This window comes from Rhinolophus sinicus, linkage group LG15 (genome assembly GCF_036562045.2).
Source record: "Rhinolophus sinicus isolate RSC01 linkage group LG15, ASM3656204v1, whole genome shotgun sequence".
In the NCBI taxonomy this organism is placed as follows: Eukaryota; Metazoa; Chordata; class Mammalia; order Chiroptera; family Rhinolophidae; genus Rhinolophus; species Rhinolophus sinicus.
The window spans coordinates 45,774,991-45,790,392 of record NC_133764.1 but is presented as its reverse complement, the minus strand read 5'-3'; the positions used below and the strand labels follow the sequence as shown (position 1 = coordinate 45,790,392).

The 15,402-nt window shown below is 38.7% G+C and overlaps 1 protein-coding gene across 1 annotated transcript; it reads right to left on the bottom strand.

Moving 5' to 3' along the window:
* Nucleotides 1-412: 412 nt before the first annotated feature.
* Nucleotides 413-15,127, bottom strand: MRPL45 (mitochondrial ribosomal protein L45). Its single transcript, XM_019740691.2, has 8 exons — nt 14,936-15,127; nt 13,822-13,999; nt 13,289-13,406; nt 10,713-10,811; nt 2,679-2,727; nt 1,687-1,836; nt 1,106-1,279; nt 413-899 (listed from the first exon to the last, which is right to left on the bottom strand). Exons 1-8 carry the CDS (start codon nt 15,068-15,070, stop codon nt 813-815), a joined length of 990 nt encoding a protein of 329 aa, XP_019596250.2. The 5' UTR covers nt 15,071-15,127; the 3' UTR covers nt 413-812.
* Nucleotides 15,128-15,402: the final 275 nt, after the last annotated feature.

The window sequence follows — 15,402 nt, the reverse complement described above, 5'->3', positions numbered from 1 at the left end:
TCCCAGTGAGGGGCTGAAAAGAACAGGCACCGTCTCCAAAATGGGGGACCAAGTCTTACAGGTGGATTTCCCAAATGTATCAACTCCTCCATGGCCCGTCTCCCCCCCACACTTCCTGGGAATCACACCAGGATGCAGCTGATAATTAAGAACCCAATCCAAAGGCCGAGGGATAAATGATTTCTTTGGATTTACATTCTTCTATGAAATACAAATGCTGATTCAATGAGTCAGTGTATGAGAAAAAACCCTTTTAAATGATACCATCTTTTATAAACACTAATTATTTTTCCCAAGTCTGGATTTCGTGGAAGTCATACCACTCACAATTAAGCCTGTCTTCCATTTCTGCCATTTGAAGGCTGGTCTACCTCTAGCATGAATCAGGGGAAACAGACAGAACCCATCACAATTTATCCAACACCCTGAGAATTTTATTTCAAACTCTTTATCCCCTGTGATAAGAAAGAAAATTCTGCTAGTTTGCTCCTGACAGTAACTGCTATGGGAAAATTTGTTATCAGATGTTCTCCGAAACATACTGTCTTCCATCTAGACCCAGAAGCTAGATATAAAATCTTAAAAAGAAGTGGGTCCATGGCTGTGCATAGCAGCCACTCACCTGGGCCTAGCCATCAGCTGTGGTTGTTGAGGATGAAACTGCTAAAAAGACCCAAGCAGGACATGAGAGAACAAAGGTAGTTCGTTCTACTGCATGATGGAGATGCAAGACTTCACAGCTCCCGACTCCGAGACTTCACAGCTCCCAGATACCTCATCACCATGCTTCACCCCAGAAATCACTTTTGCTATCAGGTTAGCTGAGGCTTATGGGCCGCTCCTTGTGGCTCTTCATAGTCTTCCCAGGGCTTCAGCTGGGGGCCAGGGATCATCACCGTCTAAAAGAGCAGGAAGCTGAGTTATCTACCATCCAAGCCATGGCTCACCCAGGAGAGTCACCCTCGCCTCCTTGCCCACCCCTAACAGGGTTCCCCTTCCCTGGTGTTGCATGACCCCCTCTTTCCACTAGGTGGAGCCCAACAGGACAGGCTTAGGTTGTCACTAGTACTGCCTCAGATCTCTTAAACCACACAAGCTGCCTTACCTTAAGGATGGGCTGCTTAGGGGGCGCCCATGGGGGGATGATCTTGCCATGCATTCTCCAGCTGCCATAGGGGTTTGTCAGGTGCTTTTCAAACACAACATACTCCAGGACATCCTTGGGCACATCTTCCTGTCCATACATTAATCTGCCAAACCGGTCATAGATGGCCAAAGTCTGCAAGAATGAGAGCAAAGCTGGCCTGTTAGTCCTCAGTGGTTTGTTTTGTTTTTGATTTTTGCCACACAACCATTATTGAAACAACCAAAACATTTTAATGGGTAAAAATATTATTTCAGAATTCTGAATCTAGACTAACTGATCAACTATTGACACTTTACTCTTAGAGGGTTTTTTTTGACTGGGGAGGGTAGGAGGGGGGAAGTCAAGACCAGGAAGGGTGGGAGAGACTATCCTTGCACCTGTCTTACTAGGGCTAACTTCTAGCAGTGGGAAGGGTGCAGTGTCAGAGAAAGGAGGACCACGGTGAACTTCTCCTTAGGACCCAGAGTCCTGGGCAGCTATAGCCAGGACTCCATAGGCAGTTGCCCAACCTGAGAGTGAAGAAAAGCTGGTGCCTCTACCTGCCGGGTATGCATGCGGACGGTGACCTGGCCATATACGTTGCTCTGGTTCAGCATACTTGAACAGCGAACCTGAACCACGTGGGCTGGCTCTAAAGATTCTACGAAACTCCAGCGGACGGTCTTATATTTGAGGTCCCAGACCATGTCCTGAGGGCAGAAGAGAACAAGTTCTACTGAGTTTCTCCCTTCCTTTAGGGAAGCTGGTACTTCCTTCCACACCTGCTCTCACTCCTTGCAATACTGTAGCCAACGTGCAACATTTCCCACCAAATACTTGTGCCTTCTTTCTCACCTTCCCAAGTTTTGATTAAGCTATTGCTCAAGCCCACCACAACTCTCTTTTCATCTAAATCATAACTCAAGACCAACCTACCTCCTTGAGGACCCTTCTCCAAATCAATGAAAACCACACTCCAAACTGCCAGCTTACCTAATACACCATTCTCTCTCCCATATTCTTCCATAATCTGCTAATTATTGCATGTATTTCTGCTGACTGCATAGATGATGCCCATCCCCACCTTTTAGCAGAGAAGGGTGGGATTTTACAGGGATATAAAAGTTAAATTGCTAAGACTAAATTAGCCATATATGTCCCTAGGGCCAAACTAATAGAAACTGAAGTTCTTCTTGGACCACCAAGTTCCCGTTCTTGGGGGTCTCCCAAAGTACCTAGCACCCATAACCATATAGTGTAAGCCTCATGAATGCTTGTTATATCCTTTATTACAGCGTAGGCATGTGGAGGCTGGCCTAATGTGGCCCATACCCTGAGGTTTCAGTACTGCTTGCTGAGGGACTTCCTCTTTCCTCATTTGCGTGACCCTTACCAGAGTCCAACTCATTATCATTCAGCCAAAAACAATGGAACTTCAGCTTTTTCCTTAAACTTCCTTAAACTTGCAAAACAGACCCTTCTTAAGAAAACCAGAGGAGATACCTAGAATATACCTATACAGCAACCCATGTTTCTAAGGATGAGAACCTACCGGAAAACAGTTTTCAGTTGCCAAGGTATGAAGTCGGTCATGGTCTGAGCTAAAAAAGAAAGATATGTATCATTGACTCCTGCTTTTATGATAGGATACCCTGTAATGGAATTGGAAATGGCCCTGAAAATGGCAAACAATTAAATTCATTTTTACAAACATTTTCTGTACTCTTACTATAAGCCAGGTAATATGCTAAGTTCGGAGGACATGAAAATGAACAATAACATGATTTACCAGAGAATCCTGAGCTCCGTAGCAAGTTAAGTTTGAATCTCAGAAGCAGAAATAAATTTCTCTGAAATTACTCTATATCCTTCAGTTCGGCAAGAGACCCTCACTGGGACATGGAGACTGGTTTTTGCTCTAAGCTGCAACGGGGAACAAAATCCAACACAAATAACAACCAAAGCTCATCTCTCCTCTTACCTCAGGCATACCACTAGTACCAGCTGGCTTGGCCTTGTATCTTACACTGTCATCTTTGAACCTAGCCAAAAGACAATCATCTATCTTTTCTGGTCAGTCACCCCCACCCCATGCCCATCTTTGTTACTGCCATAGTGACCTAGTCGTGCTGATTCTATGCAGTAAGAGTAAGAAAACAGACAGCAACCTCCCGCTCCTATACATGTACGATTTTAGGAGGATTTCTAACTGAAGGGTTTCAAATAAACCTAACAGCACAGATTAGTTTATTTCAGATACATATTCATGACTTTTCCCCATAGTTTAATACTTCCTGGGCAGTTTAAGTCTGTGCATTTGAAAAATCTTGTCTCTAATCCCAGAGTGTGTAAGGGATTAGTTCTATCTGCTTCCCTTCCACCTCTATTCCTAATAGAAAAGATTCCAACTCACTTCTCCCATTGTAGTCCTAGACTAGAATGAGTTGTGGTGAAGAACTACCACAACCACCATGCCCCTGACACCTCTGAATGAACTCTTCATCCTCACTATCCTGGCTTAGAAATCTGCAGTAGAAATAAATTCCCTTTTCTGTGAGTTCACTTACTACCGTGTTTCCTCGAAAATAAAACCTAGCTGGACAATCAGCTCTAATGTGTCTTTTGGAGCAAAAATTAATATAAGACCCAGTCTTACGTATTATATTATAAATTATATTAATTATGTATATTATATTATTTATGTTATGTTATGTTATGTTATGTTATGTTATGTTAATTAGACCCGGTCTTACATTATATAAGACCTGGTTTTATAGTAATATAAGACCGGGTCTTATATTAATTTTTGCTCCAAAAGACACATTAGAGCTGACTGTCCGGCTAGGTCTTATTTTCAGGGAAACAAGGTATTTTGCAATAGCACTGACACTGAAAAATAAAAAGAAGACATATGCTTCAGGCAACATAATGGACTGAGCTAATGTGAAACTACTCCCACTATATACATCTAGAAGTGTTGGAAAAAGTATAATACACATAGACACACACACACACACACACACACACACACATTTTAAAATATTCTAGTCTAGTTCACAAGAAAGAAAGGTAAATCCCTAGATGCCAGAAAGGGAGCGAGAACTAAAACCAAAATGGGAAGAATACAACCTGCTACCACAACAGCATAAGGGATGACAAACGGATCCAGAAATAGTACCTGATGGCCTATGACTGTCAAGAGTCCTGCACCTGCAGGAAAGGGAAACTAGAAAAATTGCCCACCAACCTAGATATAAAGCTTCTCTTTGTCCAGAGCTCTGAGTGGGGGGAAAAAAACCTGAAAAATTAAAGCCCTATGCCCACATTGTACTCAATGTGGATACAGAATTTATGGTACCTGTAAGGTTTAAGAATTCCTAAGCTAGAAATTAACATAAATACTAATACCTGGCCAGTGGTACAGTGGGGTACCGGGCAGAAACACAAACAAAATCTCTTAGGTTGTTTAGAATTCCCTCAGAAGAAACACTCTCCACTGACGATGAGCCTACAACTAAACATTACAAAACATACCTGGAATCTATTCAGCGAAATCAACAGACACAGGGGCAGCCGGATGGCTCAGGTGGTTAGAGCGTGAGCTCTTAACAAGGTTGCCTGTTCAATTCCTGCATGCAATGGTGAGCTGCACCCCCTACAACTAAGATTGAAATGTCGACTGGACTTGGAGCTGAGCTGCACCCTCCACAACTAGATTAAAGGACAACAACTTGGAGCTGATGGGCCCTGGAAAAACACACTCTTCCCCAATATTCCCCAATAAAAAATAAAAAATAAATAAAAAAATCAACAGACACAGACATCAAGCAAAATAATGGAGTAGGAAGCTCAAGGGTGGGTCCCGCCATCAAAACAACTGGTAAATTATAAAAAATGATCAGAATCACTATTTCAGAACTCTGGATTCTGACTGGACACTTGTAACAACCAGAGGAGTGCCTGATGGAGAGGCTAATGATCGTGGGTAGAAAAATAATGTGTACAAACTATGCCCCTTCCCTCAGACCTGCCATGACTGTGGGGATAGTGGCCTGTGTTCCTGGAGTAGATGGCTAGTGCAAGGGCAGGCAGTGGGGACTTTTCCCTCCAAAAATTTGGGGTTGCACATATTGGTCTGGTGAATCGCAGAAACCAGAACAAATGATGCCATGGTTTTAGTCCTGCTGGCTGCAGCAGCTTCTTCCACTGATATCAATCAGAAGATTTAAAGGGACAAAGGGACAAAAACACCTGTTTTGTTTTTATTCAGCCAGACATTTAAGAAATCTTTATCTGGCAGAGATAACAGAGCAGAGATGTCAATGACTACACACAACAAAGAATACACACTTAGCAATATTAGTTTGAAGAAGTCACAAATGGATGATAACAGCACTGATAAGCAAAGTCAGCAATTCCTGAGGAGTAGAGGAATCTGATTTCCAGAGTTACCACATTATAATAGTCAGAATGTCCAGTTCTCAACAAAAAATTTATAAGTATACAAAGAAACATGAAAAGTATGGTCCATTCACAGGAAAATAAATTGACAGAAACCAACCCTGAGGAAGCCCAGATACTGGAATTATTAGTGAAAGATGATGATAAATCAACTGTCCCAAATATGCTCAATGAGATAGAAAAAACAATGGACAAAGAACTAAAGGAAATCAGGAAACAATGTATGAACAAAATAAGAACATCAATAAAGAGAAATTATGAAAAGGAACCAAACTCTGGAGTTGAAAAGTACGATAACTATAATAAAAAAATTCACTATAGGGGTTAAACAGGCAAAAAAAAAGGATCAGCAAACTTGATAATAAAGCAATTGAAATTATCCAGTCTAAGGAGCAATAAAATGCAAAAATCTTCAATGGGATACTAGCAAACCAAATTTAGGATCATACTAAAAGAATTACAAACCACAACTAAGTGAGATTTATCCATAGAATGCAAGGATGGTTTAACGTAAGAAAATCAATGTAATATACCACATTAATAAAATGAAGGGAAAAAAATGAATACGATCATCTCAACTGATACAGAAAAAGCATTTGACAAAATCCAACATCCTTTCATGATAAAAACACTCAGCAAACTAGGAATATTTGAAGGAAACTCCCTCAACATTATAAAGACTTTATAAGAAAAACCCACATCTAATACACTCAATGGTCAAAAGCTGAAAACTTTTCCCCTAAGATCAGAAACAAGAGAAGGATTTCTGCTTTTACCACTTTTAGTAAACATAATGCTATGAAGTTTTAGCCAGAGTAATTAGGCAAAAAAAAAAAAAAAAGAAATATTAATAAAAGGCATCCAAATCAGAAAAGAAGTAAAAATTATCTCTGTTCACAGATGACATGATTTTATGTGTAGAAAATCCTAAATTTCCACAAAAAGGTATTAGCACTAATAAACAAATTCAGCAAAGATGCAGGATACAAAATCAACGTACAAAAATCAGTTGTATTTCTATATACCAGCAATGAACAACCAAAAAAGAAAATTAAGAAAACAATTTATTTACAACGTGGTACTGGCATACGGACAAACATATAGACCAATGGACTAGAATGGAGAGCCCAGAAATAAACCCTTACATATATGGTCAACTGATTTTCAACAAGACTGCCAAGACCATTCAATAGGAAAGAACAGTCTCATCAACAAATGGTGCTGGAAAAACTGGATATCCACATGCAAAAGAATGAAGTTGGATCCTTACTTTGCAACATACACAAAAATTAACTTAAAATGGATCAAAGACATAAATATGAGAGCTAAAACTATAAAACTCTTAGGAAAAACATAGGGGAAAAACTTCATGACATTGGATTTGGCAATGATTTCTAGGATATGACAGACATCAAAAGCACAGGCTACAAAAGAAAAAATGTAAGTTGGACTTCACCAAAATTAAAAACTTTTGTGTACCAAAGGGTACTATCAAGAGAGTAAAAAGACAACTCACAGAATGGGAGAAAGAATTTGCAAAGCACACACCTATCTGGTAAGGGATTCATGTCCAGAACATGTGGAGACCTACTAAAACTCAACAACAAAATAATAACCCAATTCAAAAATGGGCAAAGTACTTGAATAGACTTTTCTTAAAAAAAAGTATACAAATGACCAACAAGCATATGAAAAGATGCTCAACATTACTACCCATCAGGGAAATGCAAAGCAAAACCAAAATGAGACACCACTTCACACCCATTAAGATGGCTGTAATTTAAAAAATGGAATATAACAAGTGTTGGTAAGGATGTCGAGAAAGTGGAACCCCAGTGCACTGCTAGTGGGAATGAATATTGTGAAGCTGCTGTGGAAAACAATATGGTGGTTCCTCAAAAAAATTAAACATAGAATTATCATATGATCCAGCAATTCCACTCCTGGGTATATACCCAGGTATACCCACCCAGATATACCCAAAAGAACTGAAAGCAGGAACTCAGCAGATACTTGTACACTGATATTCATAAAAGTATTATTCACAATAGCCAAAAGGTGGAAAAATAACCCAAATATACCCCAACAGATGAATGGATAAACAAAAGTTGGTGTATACACACAATGGAATATTATTCAGCCTTAAAAAAAAAGGAAATTCTGATATATGCTACAACATGGATGAACTCTGAACATATTATACCAACTGAAATAAGCCAGTCACAAAAGGACAAAAACTGTAAGATTCCATTTATATGAGGTACTTAAAATAGGCAAATTCATAGAGACAAAGTAGAATATGGATTACCAGGTGCTGGGAGGAGGGAACAATGGAAAACTATTGCTTAATGGGTACAGAGTTTCTGTCTGGGATAATGAACAAGTTCTGGAAATAGACAGCAGTGATGGTTGTACAACATTATGAATGTACTTAAAGCCATTGAACTATGCACCTTAAAATGATTCAAATGGTAAATTTTAATTTTATGTGTATTTTACCACAATAAATAAAAGCCCTATTAAACTGATAATTTTTTAAATAAATGGTTACATCTTTGATTTGTAAAAAATACCTATTTGTAAAAAAAAATGCAGGCATACAAAAAAAAAGAACCAAAACCAAAAGAAAAGAAAACAGACCTATAGAAGACACAGTTTTTATCAGACACAGATTTTAAATGTAATTAGTATGTTCAAGAAATTGGATGACAGAATGGAGAATTTTAGCAAAGAACTTGACACACACAAAAAATCAAATGAAAATTCTAAAAGTAAAAAACAGAAAACAAGTATAAAATTAAGAACTCAATAGGTTTAACAGCAGATTAGATACAACTGAAAAGAAGACAGGAAGATAGATCAGAAAATATCCAGACTAAAGCTGGAGGAGGGAAATAAAAAGATTGGAAAAAATAGAAAATAGCCTGAGACATTTGGCACACAGTGAAAAGATCAAACACACTTGTATGTGTATTCAGAGCCACAAAAGAAGACAAGAAAGTGGAGCAGAAGCAACATTTGAAAAGATGCTGTACGAATTTTCCAAAACTAACAAAAAAGCACTCAAAGATTTAAAAAGCAATAGGAACCCAGAGCAGGATGAAGATATGCATATGAACACGAACACACACACACACACACACACACACACACACACACACAGAGTAAACTGCTGAATGCGAAAGGCAGAGAAAAAAATCTTAAAAGCAGAGAGAGAAAAAAGAAACTTTAACTTCAAAGGAACAACAAAAATAGCTAACTTCTCAACAGAAACAACAGAAACCAAAAGATGACATTTTTCAAAATGCTGATAGAAAGTAATGACCAACCTGGAATTCTCTACCTAAAGAAAGCATCCTTTAAAACTGAAGTGGAAAAACAGAACAAAACAAAAAAAAAACCCCATAAATAAAAATGAAGGTGAAATTTTTAAAAGGCAGAACTGAAAAAACTAGATGACAATAATAGGGAAGATGGATGAGGTGGTGATTGGAATTAAAATATTTTAAGGTTCTTATAACATTAACTCAAGAATACATGTTAAACATTTTAACAATAACTTCTCAAAGAACAAGTAGAATCTCATATTTCCAAACAAGTGGAAGGAATAAAAATGGAAGAAGAAAATTGTATCAATCCAATGAACGAAAGGAGAAAAAAAAGCGAAGAAAAATCATGGTAAATAGAATGCACAAAATAATGTGATAGAAAAAAATCAAATATACAAAAACAATGTTGAACAATAAAAATAGGTTTTAAAAAGATATATATATATATATATACATACATACATACATATATATATATGGCTGGCCCGGTGGCTCAGGCAATTAGAGCTCCATGCTCCTAACTCCGAAGGCTGCCGGTTCGATTCCCACATAGGCCAGTGGGCTCTCAACCACAAGGTTGCTGGTTCAACTCCTCGACTCCCACAAGAGATGGTGGGCTGCACCCCCTGCAACTAGCAACGGCAACTGGACCTGGAGCTGAGCTGCACCCTCCACAACTAAGACTGAAAAGACAACTTGAAGCTGAACGGCACCCTCCACAACTAAGACTGAAAGGACAACTTGAAGCTGAACGGCACCCTCCACAACTAAGATTGAAAGGACAACTTGACTTGGAAAAAAAAAATGCCTGGAAGTACACACTGTTCCCCAATAAAATCCTGTTCCTCTTCTCCAATTAAAAAAAAATATATATATATATATATACACACACACACACACACACATATATATATATATATATGATATGTACAATATCATTCTAGCAAAGAACTTGAATTATATCATTTCAGAAAGATATATTACAATTATCATTGTAAATTTTTATAATACATAAGGAAATACTGTACATTATTTATATACATATACATGTAGAGAAAGTATAAAAATATGCATGGGGAGGATACATAGTAGTTATCTGAAGGAAGGAAAAGAATGGGGTGATGAGGCTTTTGCTCTATCTATGTTTTATCCCTGCCTCCTCCTCCAATTAGGGGTTCTGAAACATATACAACAAAATATAAACATCTATTAACCTGAATGGTACTTTTTTATGTTTGAAATATTTCATAATTTAAAAAAAATTAAACAGAAGTAAAAATAATAATACATTTTACAGCACAGATTTGGGGGTCCTACCTGAAGCCTCACCATAGCAGCCACAGCTCAAGAATGTCAGCAACAGTCCAAGGACTGGTACTTAAAATTATTCCAGGCCCCTCACTGATTTTTCATCTCCCTAGCAGCCCTGACTTTTCCCTTGGTTGAATCAAGAAAATGTTGAAAATTTTCAAAAGAAACTATTCAAAATAACTAAGGAAAGGGAAGTATACATATATAAGACAAACACTCAAAAGTGTCAGGAAGAATTAGGGATCAGGTGGGATGAAAACAGCAGCCATCTGGCAGTCTCCCAACACTTATAGGTGGAGCTGAGCCAGACCAAATGATAAAAACTCCCAGCAGCAGGGAGAAGGGTCAAGGACAGCTCAAAGCTCCAATTATTTCCTACAGGAAGTTTTTCCATTCTTGAACTCTTACCTGAAGGGAATAAAAATCCATGCCTAGAATAATAGCTGCTGAGAATGTAATGGGTATAAGATACGGAGTTCACTTACTTGTTTAGACAAAGGTGAGCTTCAATGAAGATATCCTTAGCCTTTTCAGGGAAGTCCTTTATTTTAAAATTAGCGTCATATTGTTTTATCTTCCGTATTCTGTAAAATTAAGCATGAGAATCATTTCTAAAGACTGTACAATTTCCATAACTCACATCTTACATTAACCTCCATTAATGTCTATCCACTTATTCAATAGCAATTGTTTTTTGAATGTGCCAAGAACTGTAAACTCAATCTTCTAATTCACACTTAAATTAATCATTCTAAAAAAAGGCCAAGGTTTTACATACTAAAATTTCAGAATTCTGGCATCAAAGAAAACATAAGCACAAAGAAAAAAAACACAGGTTTCATGCAAAGGCTCAAGAGTCAGAATGACATCGTGATTCTAAATATCAACATTAGAAATTGGAAAGACAATGCAGCAGTGCTTTTAATTGAGAGGAAAAAGGATTTCCAGCCCAGAATTTTATACCTGGGCAAACTATAAATGAAGTGGGAGAGTAAAGAAAGACTTAGACTTGCAAGATCTCATTTCACCTACCATACACCCTTTCTCAGGAAACTGTTGGGGAATGTGTTCCACCAAAATAACAGAATAAACCATGAAAAAGACATAAAATCTAGGAAACAGGGAATAAAACACAAAAGCAAGGCAAAGGAATATTAGGATGATGATAAAAGTAGATCCCAAGATGTACAAGTGGGCCTAACAGCAACAAGTACAGACTAAAAGAGGTAAGAAGGCTCTAGAAGGGATTTCTTCTTAAAGATGAAATTGATAAAATACTTAATATTTTCAGTGTACTGACAGGAAATTTACACAACCATGGGTTCTGTAAGAAAATGAGGGGGGGGAAAAAAGGCACTTAACTCCAAAAAAATATATTATGTAAGAAAAGAAAAATCATAAGGTACTGCACGACTCAATGTCAACAGCATTTTCCTAGTTATAATAGTGTAAACACCGAGTTCTGAGCTAGTAAGTGTAATATAAGTATATTAAGAAGATGAGGGACACCATAACCAAGTAGAATTTATCCCAGGAATGCAAGCTTGGCTTAACATTTGAAAATCAATTAATGTTATACAACATATCAATAGAATAAGGAACAAGTATCACATGATCATCTTAATAGACACAGAAAAAGTATCTGACAAAATGCAACACATCACTTCACACACTTTTCACCTCAGAGCCTTGCCTATACTGTTATGTCTCCTAAAATGCTCTTCCTCTTGACACCCCTCAAACTGCTAAATTCTACGCAATTCTTTAGTTCCTAGCTTTTTTTTAAAAATTAGTTTCAGGTGTACAAAACAATGTAACAGACATTTCACTCCTCACAAGTTTCCAGCTTTAAATGTCATTTCCTCAGGGAAGCCTTCCTGTCATATGTTCCCAGAGCACTCACACTTCACCATACCTCTAATTATTTAATTGTGTGCAATCAGTATTTAATGGCTGTTTTCCTATTCTAGATAACTCCATGATAAAACCACGTGTTTTGTTCATTACCATCATGGACCTACCCACCAAAGAGCTCACAGTCCAGGAGACAAATACATGAAAGGAAATCATCTCAGTGTAGAGTTATTAGAAGTAGTATATATAAGGGTACAGTTACAATTATAGCAATGGCAGCTTTGCTATAGAGTCAGGGAAGGCTTAAAAGTAGGCATGATGCCCAACTGGTTTTTGAGGAATGAGTTAGAGTTACCAGGTAAAGAAGGGGGAAAAAGATATTTTCAAGCAAAGGAAAGGATGCGTAAAGGCACAGAGGCATAGCACAATACCGTCGAGGAACTGGCAATTAGTTTAGACATGCTGAAGTTTAGGATGAGAAAAATGGAATAAGGAGATGATGATGGAGAGAGAGAAAGGCAAGAGCCAGACTATAAAATGCCTTGAATACCACTGAAGAAATCTGGATTTTATTCTTCAGGTAATAAATAGAGAGCCATAAAAGTTTTAAGTGGGAAAGGTGATGTGTAAGATTTGTTAGAGAAATAAGTTATGGCCACATGAAGAATTAACACCCACTCAATATACTTGTACATAGAAATCTATACATGACCCTAAAGAACCTTACAGTGACAAATACTAAATGTTTTTGTCCTTTCAACTAAAAGAGAGACTCAGAAGAAGGTTTTGGCTTCAGGTCCTTAACTAAGGTCCAGTTAGCTCCCTAGAACAGGTCTGTCTTCTTGACACTTTTTGGCTTTTCTTACTCTCTGAAGCTTAAATTCTAATATACGCTTCTCATATATGCTCTCTTTTATTATTACTTTAAATTTTAAAATATGTAATAAAAAGTGTCCTACAAACTTCAAAGTCAACTCTCTAACTGATGTGACAAAAACGACCAATAAAGGCTGAGATGCTAAGAATCAGAATGTCCATATTATTCTATATTAACAACAGACTCTATTACAGAGCAAGAAAATACTGTCAAGTTGTTAAGGGAGTTATATCCAATTCAATTCAATTAGTTATATGCAATTCTCTGGAATACAGCAGTAACAGGAAATTTTTATTCTAACATTGACTCCCAGTTGTCTTGGACACCTACGACAACTGTGATTCCACATTCTTCTTCAATCGCTCAGTTTTCTGTGACAGTCCTTCCCTTGAAAGAGATGACACCCGAGCATCACCCTCTGGAGGAACATAGGCATCAAAGATACCAGCTGTAATGAGAGAAGGAGAAAACTAAGAAAGCATTGAAAAACTGAGAAAAAGTCATCTTAAAGTCACATAAAATTGGGAGGGATCATGGATATAAAGCAGACTAACAAACTAGATTTCCATGTAGAGGGAACCATGTTGCATTAGAAAAAATAGAATCAGATAATTTAAGTCTTCTCTGAGAACCTCTGTTTCTTGTACAAAATGGGGAAATTTCACCCTTGCCTTCTAGGAATGGTGTGAAAACAAAATCAAAGAGGACCTCATGAAACATAGTGTATACAAAGTAAATGACTATTGAAGCTCAATTGATTTTGTGTTTAATTAAATACTGTCAATCATAGTCCAAATCATTCCACTTTCCAGATTATCTCTGACAGGAGATTGGGTCAAGGGCTCAGACATACCATGACTCACCTGTACAGGCCAGATGTATGGGACGCTCCAAATGTTCTGGAGGAATGACCAGTCCTGCTTTCCGGGCATGTTCCATAAACTCCTTTTCTGATTTGTATTTGGGTTCATAAGCAGGTGGTGTGAAACGTTTTTTAGTTCTCACTGGAAATACAGCTATTGACTGAGTCACCAGGACTGGCTGGAAGGCATGACAAGTTAAGATACAGGTAACCTGGAAAAAAATCTACTATCTTGAACAAACTCTAAGCAAAGATAGAAAAGGCACATCCAAAGAATTACTTAGGCATAAGTATAAAATATAATTATTACCTATCAGGGAGAAAAATGCATTACTACCTTAATACTTACGGGTGTTTCTTACTAGAAGCTAGTAAGCAACCTTTACTAATGCTAACGCCATTCAATATTTACTAAAGGACTTTTTTTAGTACTCTCCATTGGACAGGACTATGCCAACTCCTAGGGATAGAGTTGATTAAAGCAAGGCTTCTGCTTTCAAAGAAACTTCAGTCTGATGGGGAACTTCAACACCAACCCAATGCTGAAATGAGTGGTATGCTATTATTAACGCATAAGAAAATCCTATTCTTATCTCCTCTATACTTACTGAGATTACATTCTGCTCGTTCTATTGGGATCCTCACTATAAATGCCATTCTGTCGTTCTAGCTCCCAAGTGATCAATAAGCTCTTTAAAGGCCGAGTCTCTTTTCTCTCTGACCATGAGGTTTGCTTAAGTAGGTACAGTGACAATAAAGGACTCCCCCCTTTCCAGCTACTACTCCATTTAGAACATTTGTAAGCATCAAGGGGAAGCAAGCCCACCTTCCAAACGATTACTTTTTTCCCCTTTAACCTCTTCCCGCCAGAGACCCAAACCAAACTGGAGAAGCTTAATCCCCGAGAACTTGCTTGCCATCATGGCCCTACCCAGGCTCTCCCTACTCGGCCACTTAACTCTGTGACTGGGTCCCGTCTACCTCAAACTCTTCCCTAACCTTGGTATGACTCGTACCGTCCAAGCTCACTAAGGAAAACTGCGAAGGGAGTATTTCCCTCTACTCTGAACTCTTCCTTCAGCCCCTAGAGTCCTACGAGCCCCGACTCTACCCACCTGCCGAGACCACCATCCTAAAGCCTTGGATAAGCAAGACAATCCCCGCGGCATGGGGGCTGCCATTTTGTCCACGCAAAGGCCGCTGGGATGGGGACTATGAGTGAAGAGCCTGGGGCAGGAGAGAAGGCGCATAGGGTGGAGTTAATTCGGGTGTGGAATTTTCCAGGGCGCGCGCCCTCCGCCGAGGTGTGAGCGGCGCGAACGCGCACGTGCGCGTGGAATACGGATTGCGCGTGCGCATTAAGACGGCGTTGGGGGTAGGGTGGAAAGCACGGCTGTCACGCGCCAACCGGAGGGGCCTGAAGCGAGCTGCGCCTGCGCCTGAAGCTTTTAGGCGGCCAGCAATTGCTGCATTCCTATAAGGTTCGGAAGTTGCTGCACCTTGTTTCTGTTCGGGGAATAATGAAGAGGTGTGGCTCTTCTGAGAGTGTTTTCCTTCAGTGCCTTATTTGATCCCAGAAAAA

Coding starts and splice junctions, on each gene's coding strand:
- MRPL45 (XM_019740691.2), bottom strand. CDS start 15,070: ATGCGCCTTCTCTCCTGCCCCAGGCTCTTCACTCATAGTCCCCATCCC. Junction 10,812..13,288: donor AATGTGGAATCACAGTTGTC/GTAGGTGTCCAA, acceptor TTAATTTTACAG/AATACGGAAGATAAAACAAT. Junction 2,728..10,712: donor GCTCACCTTTGTCTAAACAA/GTAAGTGAACTC, acceptor TTTCTTTTTTAG/CTCAGACCATGACCGACTTC.